Source organism: Coregonus lavaretus, assembly GCF_964263955.1.
Source record: "Coregonus lavaretus genome assembly, chromosome: 4".
In the NCBI taxonomy this organism is placed as follows: Eukaryota; Metazoa; Chordata; class Actinopteri; order Salmoniformes; family Salmonidae; genus Coregonus; species Coregonus lavaretus.
In genome coordinates, this window is record NC_139991.1 from 55,345,022 (window position 1) to 55,368,065 (window position 23,044).

The window sequence follows — 23,044 nt, forward strand, 5'->3', positions numbered from 1 at the left end:
TGTATAGTATCGATTCATGTAAAAAATAATAAAACATCACAACATTTGGTTAGGAGGTTTTCATCTGACAGCGACGATATAATAATATAAATCTATGTAACTAAAGTGATTTGGTCAAATGTAATGGAGTAAAAAGTAATTTACTTCCTTCAGAAATTACTTGAGTAAGAGTACAATTAAGCCCACAGAGAGTAACTAGAAATGTACTAGTTTCTCCAAAAATTCAAAGGACATTTGTGGACCAGATTCAATCCCATGCCTACTCTTGCATATGTTTACCATTGTCAGCGGCTGTACCCACTGGACCACACAGGCACTGCGATAACCACCAATTTATTTTGCTCATTGTTTGCCTTGAACATATAATACAACAAATAATCAGTGGACCTGCAGTCTAAATGATTGTATAGCCTACAAACACAGCTTCCAGCTGCCCCCTGGCATCGATTCTCAATATTGAATAGACATTCAAATCCTCCTGCTGCAGATCATTTTCCTTCTGCAACGAAATGGGTCAAATTAAGATCCGACATCTGTATAAGCCTGTCCAGTTTTGAGATAGCAACCTGATTGGAGAGTTAAGGTGGTCTTTTCCAGAGTACAAGAAATGGCATGTGTGTGTGTGTATTCTGTGTGTGTGTAGGTTAGTATTATGTTTTAATTGGGTGTATGTTTCTGTGTGTGTGTGTTTGTGTGGTGTCTGCGTGTGCCAGCATGCATTAAAGTCTATGGATTTCCCTTGGGATTCTCTTGGTAGTATAGGGTAGAGTCGTCAAACAAAGGATTTTTCACTTCCATCTCTCCAGTCTGCAATGAAATAAAAACTGTTGTTAAAAGCCAAACAAACACAGTCATCATCAATATGAATATTGTGTGAGAAACAAGGACAGAATTTGTGTGAATATATTATGTGTTTGTGCGTATGTGCCTGAGTGCGTGTGTGCATGTCTGAGTGCAAGTACGTGTGTGTGTGTGTGTGTGTGTGCATGTGTCCTAGCACACCCACCGGTGCAAGGCCAGGGCACTCGTACACAGTGAAGTCTCCGCCCACTTCTTCCTCATCTGATGTGACTTCTGAGTCAGTGACTTTCGGCTCCGATTTATGTCTGAAAAACGACAGAATCAAATCAAATCAAATTTTATTTGTCACACGCGCCAAATACAACAAGTGTAGACCTTACAGTGAAATGCTTACTTACAAGCTCTTAACCAACAATGTAGTTTTAAGAAAAATAAGTGTTAAGTAAAAAATTGATAAGTAAAAAATAAAAAATAAAAATAAAAAACAAATAATTAAAAAGCAACAGTAAAATAACAGTAGGGAAGCTATATACTGGGAGTACCGGTACAGAGTCAATGTGCGGGGGCACAGGTTAGTTGAGGTAATTGAGGTAATATGTACATGTAGGTAGAGTTAAAGTGACTATGCATAGATAATAAACAGAGAGTGGCAGCAGCTTAAAAGAGGGGGTGGGTGGGGGACAATGCAAATAGTCAGGGTAGCCATTTGATTAGCTGTTCAGGAGTCTTATGGCTTGGTGTTAGAAGCTGTTAAGAAGCCTTTTGAACCTAGACTTGGCGCTCCGGTACTGCTTGCGTGCGGTAGCAGAGAGAACAGTCTATGACTAGGGTGGCTGGCGTCTTAGACAATTTTTCAGGCCTTCCTCTGACACTGCCTGGTATAGAGGTCCTGGATGGCAGGAAGCTTGGCCCCAGTGATGTACTGGGCCGTACGCACTTCCCTCTGTAGTGCCTTACGGTCGGAGGCCAAGCAGTTGCCATACCAGGCAGTGATGCAACCAGTCAGGATGCTCTCGATGGTGCAGCTGTATAATGAGAATGGGGGCGTGTTCGGTCCTCCTTTTCCTGTAGTACACAATCATCTCCTTTGTCTTGATCAAGTTGAGGGAGAGGTTGTTACCCTGGCACCACAAAGCCAGGTCTCTGACCTCCTCCCTATAGGCTGTCTTATCGTTGTCTGCGATCAGGCCTACCACTTTTGTGTCGTTGGCAAACTTAATGATGGTGTTGGAGTCGTGCCTGGCCATGCAGTCATGGGTGAACAGGGAGTACAGGAAGGGACTGAGCACGCACCCCTGAGGGGCCCCCGTGTTGAGGATCAACGTGGCAGATGTGTTGTTACCTACCCTTACCACCTGGGGGCGGCCCGTCAGGAAGTCCAGGATCCAGTTGCAGAGGGAGGTGTTTAGTCCCAGGGTCCTTAGCTTAGTGATGAGCTTAGAGGGCACTATGGTATTGAATGCTGAGCTGCAGTCAATGAATAGCATTCTCACAAAGGTGTTCCTTTTGTCCAGGTGGGAAAGGGCAGTATGGAGTGCAATAGAGATTGCATCATCTGTGGATCTGTTGGGGCGTTATGCAAATTGGAGTGGGTCTAGGGTTTCTGGGATAATGGTGTTGATGTGAGCCATGACCAGTCTTTCAAATCACTTCATGGTTACAGACATGAGTGCTACGGAGTCATTTAGGCAGGTTACCTTAGTGTTCTTGGGCACAGGGACTATGGTGGTCTGCTTGAAACACGTTGGTATTACAGACTCAGTCAGGGACAGGTTGAAAATGTCAGTGAAGACACTTACAAGTTGGTCAGCGCATGCTCGGAGTACACGTGCTGGTAATCCGTCTGGCTCTGTGGCCTTGTGAATGTTGACCTGTTTAAAAGGTCTTACTCACATCGGCTACGGAGAGCGTGATCACACAGTCGTCCGGAACAGCTGATGCTCTCATGCATGCTTCAGTGTTGCTTGCCTCGAAGCGAGCATAGACGTAATTTAGCTCGTCTGGTAGGCTCGTGTCACTGGGAAGCTCGCGGTTGTGCTTCCCTTTGTAGTCTGTAATAGTTTGCAAGCCCTGCCACATCCGACGAGCGTCGGAGCAGGTGTAGTACGATTCAATCTTAGTCATGTATTGACGCTGTGCCTGTTTGATGGTTCGTCAGAGGGCATAGTGGGATTTCTTATAAGTGTTCTGGTTAGAGTCCCGCTCCTTGAAAGTGGCAGCTCTACCCTTTAGCTCAGTGCGGATGTTGCCTGTAATCCATGGCTTCTGGTTGGGGTATGTACGTACGGTCACTGTGGGGACGACATCATCGATGCACTTATTGATGAAGACAGTGACTGATGTGGTGTACTCCTCAATGCCATCAGAAGAATCCCAGAACATATTCCAGTCTGTGCTAGCAAAACAGTCCTGTAGCTTAGCATCTGCATCATCTGACCACTTCTTTATTGACCGAGTCACTGGTGCTTCCTGCTTTAGTTTTTGCTTGTAAGCAGGAATCAGGGGGATATAATTATGGTCAGATTGCTTATGGCCTTATACAGCTCATTGAGTGCGGTCTTAGTGCCAGCATCAGTTTGTGGTGGTAAATAGACAGCTACGAAAAATATAGATGAAAACGCTCTTGGTAAACAGTGTGGTCTACAGCTTACTATGAGATACTCTACCTCAGACGAGCAAAACCTTGAGACTTCCTTAATATTAGATTTCGTGCACCAGCTGTTGTTTACAAATATACACAGACTGCCAGCCCTTGTCTTACTGGAGGCAGCTGTTCTATCTTGCCAATGCAGCGTAAACCCTGCCAGCTGTATATTATCCATGTCATTGTTCAACCACGACTCGGTGAAACATAAGTTGGTAGGATATTTGTGATCGTAGCTCATCTATTTTGTTATCCAATGATTGTACGTTGGCTAATAGGACAGACGGTAGAGGCAGATTACCCACTCGCCGTTGGATCCTTACAAGGCACCCCGACCTACGTCCCTGATATCTCCGTCTCTTTCTCCTGCGAATGACAGGGATTTGGGCCTTGTCGGGTGTCTGAAGTAAATCCTTCGCGTCCGACTCATTAAATAAAAAATCTTTGTCCAGGACGAGGTGAGTAATCACTGTCCTGATATCCAGAAGCTATTTTCGGTCAAAAGAGACAGTGGCAGAAACATTATGTACAAAATAAGTTACAAATAACGCAAAAAAACACACACACAATAGCACGATTGGAGCCCGTAAAACGGCAGCCATCTCCTCCAGCGCCATTATACCTTCACCAGGATGAATATGTGTGTGTATTCATATTTGAGTGGAACTGAATTGTCGGACAGGTAGAGCTCACTTTTCCATGGAGAGCATCTGCTGTTTCTGATGCTGGTAGTGGTACATCTGAGCACTCTGGGCCAACTTCTTATCCCCCGACTGAGGAGAAAAGGGAAAAGGAGAGAAGGAGAGCCATGAAAACCACCCTCAGTGGGGCGGAAAAGCAGAGCAGAGGCAAAGCCTGAAAACAGGACGCTTACGTCACAGACATCCTGTGGTAAAATCACATTGACAGAAGGAAATAAATCATACAAAAAATAGCCTAGTCCCTTATTTACACACATATAGGGCTGGTTTCCCGGACATAGGTGAAGGCTAATCCTGGTCTAAAATGCATGTTCAATATAGGGATTTTATATTCAAAGTGCTTCCTAGTCCAGGACTTCAGCTATCTTTGAACTTTCCCTGTTGAAAAACAATATCCCAAGTATAAATACAGTAATGTACACACACTTATGGGTACACAAATATGTTTTGAGCAAAATTGTGTTTTTTGGACACAATTACAAACTTCAAGAGTTGGCCATTCAAGGAGTTGGTCTGATGGGTTTGCTTTCATGTCATCGGCCTCCCCCCTTGCTTGTGGAAACAATAGAGGACCAAAGAGAAAAGGGTCTAATCTGGGTATGGGTAATAGGAAATAGACTCCTAATGTATTTAGATGAGGTGGATGTACGGTGCCCCATGCGGGACAATGTACTTACTGAAGTCCTGTTGGCTGTTCCATTTCCATTGCTTCCAAATGCAGGGTAATCTATCTTCTGGGCCAGATGTGATTCCTTCTGTAACCTGTAGGGGGCAACATTATTCTGAGCCATTAGAGACATTTACATTTACATTTACGTCATTTAGCTGACGCTCTTATCCAGAGCGACTTACAGTTAGTGCATACATTATTATTTTCATACTGGCCCCCCGTGGGAAACGAACCCACAACCCTGGCGTTGCAAACGCCATGCTCTATCAACTGAGCTACCTCCCTGCCTGCCATTCCCTCCCCTACCCTGGACAACGCTGGGCCAATTGTGCGCCGCCCCATTGGTCTCCCGGTTGCGGCCGGCTACAGCAGAGCCTGGATTCGAACCAGGATCTCTAGTGGCACAGCTAGCACTGCGATGCAGTGCCTTAGACCACTGCGCCACTCGGGAGACCAGAGAGACTGGAGAAGGAACAGCAGGCAAAATATATAAAAAAACATCTGCATTATGGACTAAGGATACTTCCCAATAGCACGATATTCCCTATATAGTGCACTTCATTTGACCAGAGCCTTATGGTCCCTGGTCAAAAGTAGTGCACTATAGGGAGTAGGGTGCCATTTGGGATGCATCCTAACAGTGCAGTGCACTTCACTTCATCCTTGATGCGTCCCAATGGCACCCTATCCCCTATATAGTGCACTACCAAATGACCAAAGCTATATGGGTCCTGGTCAAAAGTGCACCATAGGCAGTAGGGTGCCATTTGGGATGCAAATAACAGTGCAGTGCTTAAATCTATCCTTCATAAAATGTGTTGGGAAATTATTCAACATGCTCTAACAAAAACAACACTTGACAGTAAAACAATAGAAAGGAGTCTAGCACATCTTAGTTGTCAAATTAAATAATAACATAATGATATTGTTACTGTCTGAAGTCTTACCTGACCCAGCAAACTGTAGCCAAGATCAGGGCCACAGTGCCAACGATGAGACACACAGAGATCATAACTGCAGAGATGGACATAAACAGAGAAGAGGATAGATTGAAGACAAGATACACATAAAAGGAGGAGAAATTATGAAATTGTGTGTGACTGCAGATGAAATCGAACCACTTACAAACCTATTCCCTTATAAATAGCTTTGTATATTTGTGTCATCCTAAACCGGCTTAGTAGAGCTGGCCTGGGTGCTCCATGCTGCTCTCACGCCATAAACGTGTCCCTACTTTCAACTAATAAAGACACTTACTGACAAGGAGACTGTCCTTGGAGGGGTATGGGATGGCTATGGGGCCTCCAGGTCCTCCCGGTCCCACCCTCTCCAGAGCCCCAGTGGCAGGCTGCGGGGTCCGGGTAGAGGGGTGGGCGGTGGTGGGCTGCTCCTCCGAGGGTTGGGCCTGGCCTCTCTGTCTGGGAGACTTTGTCTGAGTCATAGGAACTGCCTTGGAGGGGGTGTCTGGGAGAGAGAGAGAGAGTAAGAGAGCGAAAGAGAAAGACAGAGACATTGTTATTATTGTGGTATAGATAACGTTTTATATATAGCGACACACATCTATAGAAAACTAACAAAAACATGTAATAAAATGCATAAAAATGCATATGGAACATAAGGCTCACCTGATTGTTTTGATTGTTTGACCTCTGACACTTCCTGCTTGGCAATGACTGAGTGAAGGAAGTCAATCTCTTCATCTAGATCAGAAAAGGCTGTCACTTTACCTGAGGAGAAAGACATCGGCAGATATAAGAGTGAGTCTGTATGAACATCATACCTTTGTTCAGGATCTCTTCTTAAATGTATGTATTGTGCTTCTACATTTGTGAGTTTTGAATTTGTATTTATTAAGGATCCCCATTAGTTCCTGCCAAGGCAGCAGCTACTCTTCCTGGGGTCTGGCAACATTAAGGCAGTTATATACAATTAAAAATATTACATGACATTACATTTCATCATGACTTTCACAACACATTAAGTGTGTGCCCTCGGCCACTACTCTACTACCACATATCTACAATAAAAAAAAATCCATGTGTACGTGTGTATAAAGTGCGTGTTTTATCATGTGTATGTGTATGCGTGTGTCTGTGCCTGAGTGTGTGTCTATTCACAGTCCCCGCTGATCCATAAGGTATATTCTTATCTGTTTTTTAAAATCTGATTCTACTGCTTGCATCAGTTACCTGCTGTGGAATAGAGTTTCATGTAGCCATGGCTCTATGTAGTACTGTGCGCCTCCCATAGTCTGCTCTGGACTTTGGGATTGTGAAGAGACCTCTGGTGGCATGTCTTGTGGGGTATGCATTGTGTCCAAGCTGTGTTTTAGTAGTTAAAAAAAACAGCTTGGTGCATTCAGCGTGTCAATACTTCTTACAAGAACAAGTAGTGATGAAGTCAATCTCTCCTCTACTTTGAGCCATGAGATATTGATATGTTAGCTCTCCGTGTACATTTAAGGGCCAGCCTTGCTGCCCTGTTCTGAGCCAATTGTAATTGTCCTAAGTCCCTCTTTGTGGCACCTGAACAGACAACTGGACAGTAGTCCAAGTGCGACAAAACTAGGGCCTGTAGGACCTTGATAGTGTTGTTAAGAAGGCTGAGCAGCTCTTTATTATTGACAGACTTATCCCCATCTTAGCTAGTGTTGCATACAATATTTAATTGAGGTTTAGAGTTTAGTGAATGATTTGTCCCAAATACAATGCTTTTAGTTTTTGAAATATTTAGGACTAACTTATTTCTTGCCACCCATTCTGAAACTGACTGCAGCTCTTTGTTAAGTGTTGCAGTAATTTCACTCGCTGTAGTAGCTGATGTGTATAGTGTTGAGTCATCCGCATACATAGACACACTGGCTTTACTTAAAGCCAGTGGCATGTCATTAGTAAAGATTGAAAAAAGTAAGGGTCCTAGACAGCTGCACTGGGGAATTCCTGGTTCTACCTGGATTATGTTGGAGAGGCTTCCATTAAAGAACATCCTCTGTGTTCTGTTAGACAGGTAACTCTTTATCCACAATATCGTAGGGGGTGTAATGCCATAACACACGTTTTTCCAGCAGCAGACTATGATCGATAATGTCAAAAGCCGCACTGAAGTCTAACAAAACAGCTCCCACAATCTTTTTATCATCAATTTCTCTCAGCCAATCATCAGTCATTTGTGTAAGTGCCATGCATGTTGAATGTCCTTCCCTATAAGCATGCTGAAATTCTGTTGTCAATTTGTTTACTGTAAAATAGTATTGTATCTGGTTAAACATCATTTTTTCCCAAAAGTTTACTAAGGGTTGGTAACAGGCTGATTGGTTGGCTATTTGAGCCAGTAAAGGGGGCTTTATTATTCTTGGGTAGCGGAATGACTTTTGCTTCACTCCAGGCCTGAGCGCACACACTTTGTTGTAGGCTTAGATTGAAGATATAAAAAAAAAAAAAAAAAAAAAAAGATATGGCAAATAGGAGTGGCAATATCGTCCGCTATTATCTTCAGTAATTTTCCATTCAAGTTGTCAGACCCAGGTGGCTTGTCTTTGTTGATAGAAAATAATATTTGTTCACCTCTTCCACACTCACTTTTCAGAATTCTAAATTACAATGCTTGTCTTTCATAATTTGGTCAGTTATACTTGGATGTGTAGTGTCGGCGTTTGTTGCTGGCATTTCATGCCTAAATTTGCTAATCTTGCCAATGAAAAAATCATTAAAGTAGTTGGCAATATCAGTGGGTTTTGTGATGAATGAGCCACCTGATTCAATGAATGATGGAGGGGAGTTTGCCTTTTTGCCAAAAATTTCATTTAAGGTGGTAACCATATAACTGAGAACAGAGTGTGGGTGTGAAAGAGCAAGCATTAGAAGAAACAGGACATCCTGTTGTGTGACTGCGAGTGCATGGCCCTGTGTAGCTCAGTTGGTAGAGCATGGCGCTTGCAACGCCAGGGTTGTGGGTTCGATTCCCTCGGGATGCCAGTACAGGACAGTGAGGGAAAAAAGTGTTTGATCCCCTGCTGATTTTGTACATTTGCCCACTGAAAAAGACATGATCAGTCTATAATTTTAATGGTAGGTTTATTTGAACAGTGAGAGACAGAATAACAACAACAAAATCCAGAAAAACACATGTCAAAAATGCTATAAATTGATTTGCATTTTAATGAGGGAAATAAGTATTTGACTCCTCTGCAAAACATGACTTAGTACTTGGTGGCAAAACCCTTGTTGGCAATCACAGAGGTCAGATGTTTCTTGTAGTTGGCCACCAGGTTTGCACACATCTCAGGAGGGATTTTGTTCCACTCCTCTTTGCAGATCTTCTCCAAGTCATTAAGGTTTTGAGGCTGACTTTTGGCAACTCGAACCTTCAGCTCCCTTCACAGATTTTCTATGGAATTAAGGTCTGGAGACTGGCTAGGCCACTCCAGGACCTTAATGTGCTTCTTCTTGAGCCACTCCTTTGTTGCCTTGGCCGTGTGTTTTGGGTCATTGTCATGCTGGAATACCCATCCACGACCCATTTTCAATGCCCTGGCTGAGGGAAGGAGGTTCTCACCCAAGATTTGATGGTATATGGCCCCGTCCATCGTCCCTTTGATGTGGTGAAGTTGTCCTGTCCCCTTAGCAGAAAAACACCCCCAAAGCGTAATGATTCCACCTCCATGTTTGACGGTGGGGATGGTGTTCTTGGGGTCATAGGCAGCATTCCTCGTCCTCCAAACACGGCGAGTTGAGTTGATGCCAAAGAGCTCGATTGATTCTGAATGATTCTCCTCTGAATCATTCAGATGTTCATTGGCAAACTTCAGACGGCCCTGTATATGTGATTTCTTGAGCAGGGGGACATTGCGGGCGCTGCAGGATTTCAGTCCTTCACGGTATAGTGTGTTACCAATTGTTTTCTTGGTGACTATGGTCCCAGCTGCCTTGAGATCATTGACAAGATCCTCCCGTGTAGTTCTGGGCTGATTCCTCACCGTTCTCATGATCATTGCAACTCCACGAGGTGAGATCTTGCATGGAGCCCCAGACCGAGGGAGATTGACAGTTATTTTGTGTTTCTTCCATTTGTGAATAATCGCACCAACTGTTGTCACCTTCTCACCAAGCTGCTTGGCGATGGTCTTGTAGCCTATTCCAGCCTTGTGTAGGTCAACAATCTTGTCCCTGACATCCTTGGAGAGCTCTTTGGTCTTGGCCATGGTGGAAAGTTTGGAATCTGATTGATTGATTGCTTCTTTGGACAGGTGTCTTTTATACAGGTAACAAGCTGAGATTAGGAGCACTCCCTTTAAGAGTGTGCTCCTAATCTCAGCTCGTTACCTGTATAAAAGACACCTGGGAGCCAGAAATCTTTCTGATTGAGAGGGGGTCAAATACTTATTTCCCTCATTAAAATGCAAATCAATTTATAATTTTTTTTACATTTGTTTTTCTGGATTTTGTTGTTGTTATTCTGTCTCTCACTGTTCAAATAAACCTACCATTAAAATTATAGACTGACCATTTATTTGTCAGTGGGCAAACGTACAAAATCAGCAGGGGATCAAATAATTTTTTCCCTCACTGTATATGTATGCACTCACTGGTCGTAAGTCGCTCTGGATAAGAGCATCTGCTAAATGACTAAAATGTAAAAATGTAAATGAAGCAACCCATGAGTGAGCCAGTGAGTGTGTGTGTGTATATGTGTTTGTGTGATAGACAGAGAGTGTGCCGGTGTGTTGTTTGTTTGGGACACAGTGAAAGAGAGACAAAGCCAGGGTGTTGTTTAACAGCTCTTTTGGCCAGACAGTAGGCCACATTCCAGGACTGGGCCAGAGTTCTCCCTGGTTACCGGTATACATAGTGTGTGTGTGGCCAGGGTTTGAAGCACCGCAGGGGGCTTGTGCAATCACCCCGCCCCCCTGCCTCGGCCCTGCTCCCTCTCACACACAAGTCCCTAAATCTCACTCAGTTGAGTGCTAATGGTGATGATAAATGGCTCATCTCTCCCTCCCAAAAGGTACTCCAAAAGACCAGGGAATTCTACACTGTTTACATGATAAGCTAAATATGATTCAGATTCAATATTTAATTACTATAGTAAGACATCATGAGCCATATCACCGACTAAGCCACTTCTTTGACTATGCTTAGTAATGTCTCATTGTGTTTGTATTAGCGTGAGCTCCGTGTTATTAATGATTAAGGTGTTGTCCTCTCCAGAAGGGTAGCCATCTGGCAGTGGTAATGTGCGTGATATGATGAGACAGCACTTTCACTCTGTGCTTTGTTACTTTCTCACCCCCCTCTATCCCTGGCCATTTAGTGTGATCCACAGCAGGTGTCAGTGGGGGCGGGTCATGCCATCTGTACTTTGCAGGTGGTGGAGCGCTCCAAGTGTGCCAGTGTACCTGCCAGCAAGAGCACTATTTCTACCCTACTTTGTTAGCTAACTTAAAAGTTTGAGGAAAATGACAAAATTTGAAAGAAAAGGAGAACATTCCTGAGATATTGTGTTGGTATGAGTACTTGACTGAGAGGGTACATAGAATAATCAGTGAGCATAAGGGTATGTATTTGTATATGTTTGTTTGAGTGGGAGTGTATAGTAGCTAGAGAAAACAAGAACGGGGAAATGGATGTGTGTGTCAGTAAACCCTCCCACACTGACTAAGCATACACCTCTCCGTGCATCAGAGAGGAGGTTTTGGCACCAGGTTGATAATGAACCATAACCCCGAGAGGTGCCAAGAAGGATGTAAGGTGCTCTAGCCTTTAGCGCGGGTGAGAGAGGGCTTGATAACGCGCTCGGGTTGGAAATGGCAGCGATTAGTGTGGATGAAATGGAGGAAATTGAGAAAAGGTGGGGGGGGGGGGGGGGGGGGGTTAGGGGTTAGTAGGGATTTATTTGGTTTTTTATTGTATTTTCTTAGCAGTACAGAATTGGCAGACCATGATTGATCGCACACTCCAACACAGTAGGTGGCGGCATGCACCTTAAATGTTTGTTTGCGGACTGCCATGATATCATAGAAGTAGAAGAAGAAAAGGGATGTTTGTTTCTGCAAACAAACACTAAACAGTGAGTCAGTTACCTATCATTTCCCATCACAACATAAAGACAGAATCTGTCATTTGTATTTCCAGTCAAAGGGGCTGCCCTACTCTTGTTTTTGAACTGAATGAATGGTTCTTGAAGGCGCACTGAATAAAAGTATCTACCGGATATGTAAATTAAACTTACTGACACTTTTTTCTAATTGTTTACCAGATTGAATGAGTATAATACCTGACCAAATTGTTGAATTCAGACCCACACATGAGCAAACAGTATGCATTACTTCATCAATACATGGCTTCCAATAGTACAGAAATATGAGTCTCACTAGCTAGGTTTCCATCCAATTGGCAACAGCTTTTCATGCAAATATTCTAGAATCGGCATAAAAAAATATGCAAATTTTCCCATTAGTAGTATATTTACTTCAAATGGACTTGTTGTAGATAAAAAATCAGTGGGTGATGATGTAGTGCACATAAAATGTACTTTTTCTCAAGTTTTCATGTACCGAATAAAAATCTAAAGTTCAATGTGTTTCCATCACATTTTCAACTCTACTGATAGTGTTGTCACAAGAACTGTTGCGTTAAATAGCAAATGTGCCTACTCTGGACCTGGCACCTGCGCTCTAGCCAACAGTTTACAGATACAGTGCGGGTAGGCTGTGCGGGTTGTCTAGTCTACATGAGATTATTATGGATAAGAGGGAGAATATTTGTATTTGTCAAACGGCAGTCAAGCATAGATCATCATTTCACCAGAATAAGACCTAATCACAGTGCTCTTTCACCACCCTGTGAAGTTCATCATAACTTATTTAATTTGTAGCCTAATAAACTGCATGGTTTCACGAGTCGTAGTGGGAGGACCTCACACCATATCATCACGTGACTCCAAATTTACTTCGTTTCCACCGCCATTTCCCGCAAAATGAATTTTACCGAAACAAAAAGATCCCATGTCGAACAAACAAATGATCTGTTGGCATTTATAAAATTACACCGAAACTGCCTGTTTACATAACAGCTGTCGTGATTTTTTTTTTTAGACGTTATGACTTTACTTACATAAAAACTGGATGGAAATGTGGTTTGCTGACTAATATTTCTCAGGGGGTGGGGAATTTCTCAGGGGTTCATTCTTAGGGTATATTGCTGCCCTCTTGTGGCTATGAGAACAATGTGCAGGTTAGTATTTTCAATCGGACCTCCTCCATATAGTGCACTAGGTTAGATGGGCAATCATTTTCTCTGGAATGTTTGCAGCTATAGCTTCTTCTTGACCACACATGGTAAAGCTTGTTGACCCAAGCCTATATTTCGGTCAGAGGTACTTGGCCATCCTCAACACTGCAACAACCCATTTCTCTCTCTCCATGGTGACACTCATAGTAGCTATGTAAAACACAGCATAAAACACCTTTAAGTTAATTATTCCTGAACACCAAACTCCCAAGAGTACTCGGGAATAATTAACTTAAAGGTGTTTTATGCTGTGTTTTACATAGCTACTATGTGGTCCTCTGTAGCTCAGCTGGTAGAGCACGGCGCTTGTAACGCCAAGGTAGTGGGTTCGATCCCCGGGACCACCCATACACAAAATGTATGCACGCATGACTGTAAGTCGCTTTGGATAAAAGCGTCTGCTAAATGGCATATTATATTATTATATGAGTGTCACCATGGAGAGAGAGAAATGGGTTGTTGAGGATGGAATAGTAAACCAAGACATGTTATGGATGTTGGCCAAGTACCTCTGACTGAAATATAGGCTTGGGTCAAGAAGCTTTACCATGTGTGGTCAAGAAGAAGCTATAGCTGCAAACATTCCAGAGAAAATGATTGCCCATCTAACCTAGTGCACTATATGGAGGAGGTCCGATTGAAAATACTAACCTGCACATTGTTCTCATAGCCACAAGAGGGCAGCAATAGACCCTAAGAATGAACCCCTGAGAAATTCCCCACTCCCTGAGAAATATTAGTCAGCAAACCACATTTCCATCCAGTTTTTATGTAAGTAAAGTCATATCGTCAAAAAAAAAAAAATCACGACAGCTGTGATGTAAACAGGCAGTTTCGGTGTAATTTTATAAATGTTTTACATAGCTACTATGAGTGTCACCATGTACAGGTGTCTATCAAATTCCATCAACCCTAGTAGTCACCATGTTAAAGGGAATATTTAAATAAATCACAAGGACTTTACTATTTTTAAATGAACATCACGATCACTCAACTCAATGACTTCTCAACGCATTTCCCATCAGGACTAACATAGTCGGAGTTCCACACTGAATCAACTAACAGCATGACATTGAATAACATCCCTAATTCCTAATGGATTGTCAACAGCTGTCATTAGGCTCCATTAGAGAGCTTCATTAGCTTTGCTTAGCCCCCTGTGAGTCATCCCTCCCCGCACCCCTTCTCTCCCCATCTCTAGAGGGTCTCCCTGTCCCTGTTCCCATGTCCAGCTCCTAATATATTATTAGCCTATAGGTCTGACTATGGAGGGGTCAGTTTGACCACAGCTTTACCTGCTGTTGATGACCACACGTAAGCATGCACACAGGTACCTGTCCCTGTCTCTGGGTAGAGCTCTGCCCTCAGTACATACTGTGTGTATACATATCCAGTTCTCCTGACTGGTTGTCAGCCTTATTACCAGACAGAGCCCATAGCTCCAAGGCATGGAGTGTTTACCTATGGGAGCGTACGCCTTGATGTCAAACACAGGCTTGTCTTACACACACAAAGAGTACTGTTCACTAACTGTACTCACCTAGCTACTGTTATTTACCTACCCTCTCACCTCTGCTCCTCATGGCGGCCACTGTAAAACCAATGAATAACAGTACTACTCTTCCCTTTCTGAGAAGATACATATTGTACCTACCACAGGTGGCTGGTGGCACCTTAATTGGGGAGGACAGCTCATAGTAATGGCTGGAACGGAGTTATTGGAATTGTATCAAACACATCAAACACAGTTTCCAAGTGCTTCATAACATTCCATTAACTCCATTCAACCATTATTATAAGCTCCCCTCACCAGCCTCCTGTGGTACCTACCCATGACAACTTTACCTACCAACCTACAAAGCATGGCACCTACACTCACATATATGTGTATTAGTGTGTGTGAAAGAGAAAACAAGAGGTATGCTCATGTATGCGAGTGTGTGTTTGTTTGCGTTTGTGTAATAATAATAATAATATGCCATTTAGCAGACGCTTTTATCCCAAGCGACTTTTTTAAATTTTTACGTATGGGTGGTCCCGGGGATCGAACCCACTACCCTGGCGTTACAAGCGCCATGCTCTACCAATTGAGCTACAGAGGACCACGTGTAAATTCGTAAATGTGTGTATTACATGTTGCTGTGGAGAGTGTGTTTGCTTATTTTGTGTATACCAGTGGAGGCTTCTGAGGGGAGAACGGCTCTTAATAATGGCTGGAACGGAGCAAATGGAATGGCATCAAACCATGTGTTTGATGTATTTGATACCATTCCACTAATTCCCCTCCAGCCATTATCACGAGCACAGCCTCCCCAATTAAGGTGCAACCAACCTCCTGTGGTGTATACTGACGTGCATCCTGCTGCTCTCTCATACATAGTCTAAGACATCCGGGTTGCTAGATTGAATAATGTATCCGTTTCTGCTCCGCTGGGTCACACATAAGCCCCTCTCTGGTCCTGCTGTGTCTGGATGGGTTTATCTCTCCATGGACAACAGCGTCTGTCTATACAGTGGGGAGAACAAGTATTTGATACACTGCTGATTTTGCAGGTTTTCCTACTTACAAAGCATGTAGAGGTCTGTAATTTTTATCATAGGTACACTTCAACTGTGAGAGACGGAATCTAAAACAAAAATCCAGAAAATCACATTGTATGATTTTTAAGTAATTCATTTGCATTTTATTGCATGACATAAGTATTTGATCACCTACCAACCAGTAAGAATTCCGGCTCTCACAGACCTGTTAGTTTTTCTTTAAGAAGCCCTCCTGTTCTCCACTCATTACCTGTATTAACTGCACCTGTTTGAACTCGTTACCTGTATAAAAGACACCTGTCCACACACTCAATCAAACAGACTCCAACCTCTCCACAATTGCCAAGACCAGAGAGCTGTGTAAGGACATCAGGGATAAAATCTCTGTAATTGCAAACAAAGGTTTCTGTACCAAATATTAAGTTCAGATTTTCTGATGTATCAAATACTTATGTCATGCAATAAAATGCAAATGAATTACTTAAAAATCATACAATGTGATTTTCTGGATTTTTGTTTTAGATTCCGTCTCTCACAGTTGAAGTGTACCTATGATAAAAATTACAGACCTCTACATGCTTTGTAAGTAGGAAAACCTGCAAAATCGGCAGTGTATCAAATACTTGTTCTCCCCACTGTATAGCCTCTCCCAGTAAGAAATGTCCAGAACTCTATGGGCCCTGGTCAAAAGTATTGCACTATACAGGGACCCATTTCGGACAGACTCCTACTGTAACTGTACTTTCCCCCCAACCTGGTCTCAGAGCACTTCGTATTATTCTGTACTTAAACCCCCCCCCCCCACCACCACACTGGTAGAGTATAGAGTGGTGCAGTGGGGTGAGAGGGGGTGCAGGAAGCTGAAAGGGCAGGAGGGTTATGTGGTCCCATTATGTGGACTTCCTGTCTCTAGTTAAACAGGAACTGAGCCATGCACTCCAAGTCAAGTGGCTGCAGCCAGCAGCATAATGGGACCGCATAACCCTCCTAATAAAATAAAATGCAAATTAATTACTTAAAAATCATACAATGTGATTTTCTGGATTTTTGTTTTAGATTCCGTCTCTCACAGTTGAAGTGTACCTTTGATAAAAATTACAGACCTCTACATGCTTTGTAAGTAGGAAAACCTGCAAAATCGGCAGTGTATCAAATACTTGTTCTCCCCACTGTATGTGTCCTGGAAAAAACATCCATAAGCTTCCTCAATAGATACAGCCTATGGAGATAAGATCATGCTAAAAATAAGCACAAATATGTTTAGCATGTAAAAGGAACATAAAAGGTAAGGCTTTGGATGGTGACATGTCCGGATTGCTGATCTCTCTGATTAGGAGTAAATCTCCATTGATGTACACCTAATCCTGTACATAGGGGTTGCATCCCAAATGGCACCATATGGGCCCTTGTCAAAAATAGTGCGTTATATACAGGTTGATGTTTATTGTTTTAAGTCTTGTCCTTAATGCAGAACTGAACGATTTCCCCTTAGATAGGCCAGCTGCAAAGTCAAAATTGGCAATATTGTAAAGATTCACACCACAACATACCACCACAACCCCATGGCCAACCTCGCCCTAACACTACACACACTACATCTTCTTCTTTGTGTCAGAATTTCTGCAAATTAGATGCTACTAGGTTGAAACACTCCCTCCTCAAACAAAGTTCTCGCTCTCCTTTTCATCCTCTCTTATTTTTCTTTCTCTCATTTCACTCTGTGTGATGCCGTGACCACTAATCTGATGTCCTCTGCTGCAGACCCAGCTAAATTATTCATCCTGGAGAGAAACACAGAGAGAGAGAGAGAGAGAGAGAGAGAGAGGAGAGAGAGAGAGAGAGAGAGAGAGAGAGAGAGAGAGAGAGAGAGAGAGAGAGAGAGAGAGAGAGAGAGAGAGAGAGAGAGAGAGAGAGAGATGAGAGGAGAGAGAGAGAGAGAGAGAGAGAGAGAGAGAGAGAGAGAGAGAGAGAGAGAGAGAGAGAGAGAGAGAGAGAGAGAGAGAGAGAGAGAGAGAGAGAGAGAAAACAGAGAGAAACAGAGAGAGAGAGAGAGAGAGAGAGAGAGAGAGAGAGAGAGAAACAGAGGAGAGAGAGAGAAACAGAGAGGGTGGGGCAAGGTAGAGGTGCAGGGTAAGAGAGAATATCTCCCACTTCCTCTTCCTCTCTATTTCTCCTCTCTCTCTCTTTCTTTCACAAACCACAGATGCATTGTAAAATCAGCAGACAATAAAAATCAAAAATGTAATTTATTTCCACAGAGCAACGCTTTTACAGAATTAAATTATTGTATGAAGGGAGCCAGAGAGAGTGAGAGAGAGAGAGGAAGAGAGAGGGAGAGATGGAAGGGGAGAGTAACAGAGAGAAAGGGAGAGGGAGAGAGAGATGGAAGGGAGCGAGAGCAGGACAGAGGGAGAGAAAGAGAGAGAGAGAGATATGGAGATGGCGAGAGAGAGAAATGGAGGAGAGAGAGAGATGCATGCAGTACTCTGGGTGATTAAAGGCGGTGGTCATGTGTGGGGGTGGGCATGTGTCTGTGGACAGCAGGAGGGGGGATTAGAGAAACACAGGATCAGACTACAGCGCACAGAGAGAGGGAGAAATATGGACAGATTGATGCAGAGAGCGAAAGAGAGAGGGACGAAGAGATCGAGGGAGAGAGAGAAGAATGGAGAGATCGATAGGGAGAAGGAGGGAGAGGTATGGATGAGGAAGGCAATAGAGTAAAGGAAAGAGGGGTATCGAATGAATAGAAGAGGGAGATTGAGAGTGAATGTGGTAAGCAAGGAGGGGGACTGAGAGAACGAGGGAGGAGGAGGAGAAAGAGGAGGAGTGAGGGTTTCCTGTCTTTTTCACTGTGGACAGTGGTGTACACAGTCTGTGTCACTGTGGCTCACTATGCCCACTCTTAAAGCACAGAGTTAGTTACTCATGGCTACACCGCAACAAAGGCACACAGACACACACAGACACACACACACATGCATCCAATTAAACAGCAGTCTCTCTGCATCAGCTCATGAACCACTTTGTGTGACCAAACTGTGTTTGACCTAAGCCCATAACCCATTTCAGGATGCTCAGAAATCTGTAGCCTGACACAGGTTGTGTCCCAAATGGCACCCTATTCCCTATGTAGTGCACTACATAGGGGTCAAAAGTAGTGCACTATGTAGGGAATAGGGTGCCTTTTGGGATGCAAACACAACCAGGGAAAGGACGATGATTGATGTTCACTGCACATGCGTAGAAAATGACCCTGTGCTGAACCCTTCTTTTTCAACTTTGAATCACTATCTGTTGAAGCAGCTTCATCAAATAAATTGAAGAACATCTTTCGTAATTACCCAAATCCCCTTGCATTCCTACATTATAATGGAGATTGTGGGGCCGTTTGTGTGTGTGCATAATGTGTGTGTAATATCCAGACCAACATACCATGGTGATGGCGCCTCTTCCTTGCGACACACTGTCCTTCCTCGTTCTCCTCCAATGGGGTGAGGCAGGGGCCGCAGTAGGAGGTGCCAGGTTTGCAAAAGTGCCGCCCCTCACGGGCACAGTCTATGTGGTGCGGGCACTTACCCCCAGCTAAATAGAAAGAGAGGGCAGAAAAAGAGAGACATACATTAGACAACACTATTGCTCACCTTCACTGACAGAATATACTGAATCATGGTCATCATGATTCTTATGGAGTGTGTGTGTGAGAGGGCAGGAGCATGAGTGTATGAGTGTGTGACATCATCCACCAGGTGTCATGACAAAAGAGGCTGCTTGGAAATGTGAAGATGCCATGTTGTCATGACAACTGACTGAATTAAAAGATGAATTGACGCACCAGTGGCAAACTAAATTGTATTATGTACAACATAGAGGGATTTCTAATAGCAAAACATTCTTCTGACTGTGCTATTGTTTTCATTGCAAGAACATCATGTATTGGTTAGAACTCTGTTTTCAGACACAGACCCAAGCCATTGTAATCACATTGTGCTGAATTTAAAAAGAGTTACCAGGGAACTGAGGAGCGCTGCTCATAATAATAAAGGCTGGAACGGAGCGAATGGTATTTGATACCATTCCACTCAAGCCATTATCACGAGCCCATCCTCCCCAATTAATGTGCCACCAACCTCCTGTGACACACACACACACACATCTTCATCCGTACCCTGGCTCAATTGACCTTAGAAAAAGTAGTCCTTCAAACCAGCAGTGTCAGCTATCGGGAGAGGAGCGCATGTCTTCGATCACCCGCCCGAAGGTCGACAGGTGGGCGAGCAGGGCTTGTCCACCTGAGGCAGGGGACGAGGACCGCGCAGGACTTCACTTTGGAGTTTCGGACTCTTGCAGCGGGATCCGGGTGGAACGAGCGGGCCCTGATCGACCATTTCGGTGCCATCTGCGGGAGGTCGTGTGACGGGAGCTAGCCTGCCGGGACACCATGTTGTCCTTCACGCAACTGGTGGACATGGCCATCCGTTTGGACAACCTGCTGGCAGCCAGAGGACGTCCTGGAAGGGGTCTTCCCATTCCCATCCCGGCCGACTCGGATCCCGAGCTGATGGAGCTGGGTGGAGCCGCCGTCCGAGAGAGCGGAGGAAGACAGCGACAGTGCGACTCTGGTGGCACGAAGGTACAGTACACCACACGTCGTAGTCAACGCTCTTTTGGGCCTGGAGGCAGCAGGCAGGGCACTCTCGCATCACCCCAGGTATCGAACACCCACACTCGTTCAGAGCCCTCTGCTGCGCACTGTACTCTACCTATCCACTTTCACGATCACATGGTAGTTCCCCAGTGTAAGGCGCTAGTCGATTCAGGCGCAGCTGGGTACTTTATGGACAGGGCATTCTCACGCCGTCTAGGCATTTCATTGGTTCCCCTATCCATTCCATTCCCCATCAGAGCACTTGATAGTCAACCATTAGGGTCCGGGTTTGTTCAGGAAGTTACTGCACCAGTCACCATGATTACCCAGGAGACTCATTGTGAGCAGATCTCTTTTTTTTATTATTGAGTCCCCTGCTTTCCCTGTGGTATTAGGTATCCCTTGGTTAGCACTCCACAACCCCACCTTCTCATGGCCGCAGAGGGTTCTCACAGGGTGGTAGCGAGAGTGTCAGGGTAGGTGTCTAGGTGTTTCCATAGGTGCAACCACGGTGGAAAGTCCAGACAGTACCTCCACCGTGCGCATTCCCCCCCGAATACCTCGATTTGGTGCACGCATTTTCAAAAACGCAGGCTACCAAGTTACCACCTCATCGGGCAGGGGATTGCGTGATAAACCTCTGGGTAGACGCTGTACCTCCCAGGAGTCATGTTTACCCCCTGTCGCAGGCTGAAACGTTGGCTATGGAAACATACGTCACCGAGTCCCTGCACCAGGGGTATATATGTCCCTCCACTTCACCCACCTCCTCGAGTTTCTTCTTTGTGAAGAAGAAAGACGGCGGTCTGTGCCCCTGCATTCATTATCGACCACTGAACAAGGAGACGATTAGATTTAGTTATCCTCTCCCCCTCATTCCGTCAGTGATCGAGTCAATGCATGGGGCGTGCTTCTTCACCAAATTAGATCTCAGGAGTGCGTACAACCTGGTGCGTATCCGAGAGGGGGATGAGTGGAAGACAGCATTCAGCACAACCACGGGGCATTATGAATACCTGGTGATGCCCTACGGTTTGATGAATGCTCTATCCGTCTTCCAGTCCTTTGTGAACGAGGTGTTTCGGGACATGCTTGGTCGCGGTGTAGTGGTCTACATCGATGACATTCTGGTGTATTCCGCTACGTGCGCCGAGCATGTGTCCCTGGTTCGCAAAGTGCTGGCCCGACTGTTGGAAAATGACCTTCATGCCAAGGCAGAGAAGTGTATGTTTTTCCAGCAGTCCGTCTCCTTCCTTGGATACCGCATTACCACCTCAGGTGTGGAGATGGAGGGAGATCGCATTTCAGCCGTGCGTCATTGGCCGACTCCAACCATGGTTAAGGAGGTGCAGCGCTTCCTTGGCTTCGCCAACTACTATCGGAGGTTTATCCGGGGGCTTTGGCAAGGTCGCAGCTCCCATTACATCCCTGTTGAAGGGTGGGCCGTCCCGGCTCTGCTGGTCTGCTGAGGCTGACCTGGCCTTCAGCAGACTGCAGGGTCTGTTCACCTCAGCCCCGGTACTGGCCCACCCCGATCCATCACTACCGTTCGTAGTGGAGGTGGATGCGTCCGAGGCAGGGATAGGCGCTGTCCTGTCTCAACGCTCGGGCACGCCACCCAAGCTCCGCCTTCTTCTCTAAGAAGCTCAGCCCGGCGGAGCAGAACTACGACGTTGGTGATCGGGAGCTGTTGGCTGTTGTCTGAGCCTTGACCGTGTGGAGGCACTGGTTCGAAGGGGCGAAACACCCTTTCCTCGTCTGGACGGACCACCGTAACCTGGAGTACATCCGGGCTGAATCCTCGCCAGGCCAGGTGGGCCCTATTCTTCACCCGGTTCGATTTTACACTGTCATACATCCCGGGTACGAAGAACGTGAAGGCAGACGCATTGTCACGGCTGTTTGACACAGAGGAGAGGCCCAGAGACAACACCCACATACTCCCAGCCTCCTGCATTGTGGCGCCGGTAGTATGGGCGATGGACGCGGATATAGAGCAGGCATTACGCACAGATCCATCTCCACCTCAGTGTCCATCTGGGCTGCGGTACGTGCCTGCTCTTATCCGTGATTGGCTGATCTACTGGGCACACACGTCACCCTCCTCTGGTCACCCAGGTATCGGTCGTACAGTGCGCTGCCTGACCGGAAAGTACTGGTAGCCTACCTTGGCTAAGGACGTGAGGGTGTATGTCTCCTCCTGCTCGGTGTGCGCCCAGAGTAAGGCACCTAGGCACCTCCCAGCGGGTAAGTTACAACCTTTACCAGTTCCACAACGACCATGGTCTCACCTAAGTGTTGAATTCCTGACTGATCTTCCCCTCTCCCAAGGTAACACCACCATCCTGATCGTTGTGGACTGCTTTTCCAAGGCCTGCCGCCTCCTTCCTCTGCCCGGTCTCCCCACGGCTCTGCAAACTGCGGAGGCCCTGTTTACACATATCTTCCGGCACTACGGGGTACCAGAGGATATAGTGTCTGACCGAGGTCCCCAGTTCACATCCAAGGTCTGGAAGGCGTTCATGGAACGTCTGGGGGTCTCGGTCAGCCTGACCTCTGGGTTCCACCCCGAGTCTAATGGGCAGGTGGAATGGGTAAATCAGGATGTGGGTAGGTTCCTGCGGTCCTACTGCCAGGACCGGCCGGGGGAGTGGTCGGTGTTCTTGCCATGGGCAGAATATGCCCAGAACTCTCTCCGTCACTCCTCTACAAACGCCATTCCAATGTGTTTTAGGTTACCAACCGGTTCTG

At 45.2% G+C, this 23,044-nt stretch overlaps 1 protein-coding gene across 1 annotated transcript in view; it reads right to left on the minus strand.

The window, feature by feature from the left end:
• Positions 1-318: 318 nt before the first annotated feature.
• The window catches only part of LOC311127584 (neural proliferation differentiation and control protein 1-like), a 44,413-nt gene continuing 21,687 nt past the window's right edge, over positions 319-23,044 (minus strand). The window contains exons 2-9 of the mRNA XM_084159402.1: positions 19,081-19,230; positions 6,442-6,543; positions 6,074-6,280; positions 5,764-5,830; positions 4,824-4,908; positions 4,139-4,218; positions 1,007-1,106; positions 319-807 (exon numbers count right to left, since the gene is read on the minus strand). Of these exons, the coding sequence (XP_084015528.1) occupies positions 727-807; positions 1,007-1,106; positions 4,139-4,218; positions 4,824-4,908; positions 5,764-5,830; positions 6,074-6,280; positions 6,442-6,543; positions 19,081-19,230 (872 nt within the window). The 3' untranslated portion in view covers positions 319-726. The remainder of the gene's footprint in view (positions 808-1,006; positions 1,107-4,138; positions 4,219-4,823; positions 4,909-5,763; positions 5,831-6,073; positions 6,281-6,441; positions 6,544-19,080; positions 19,231-23,044) is intronic.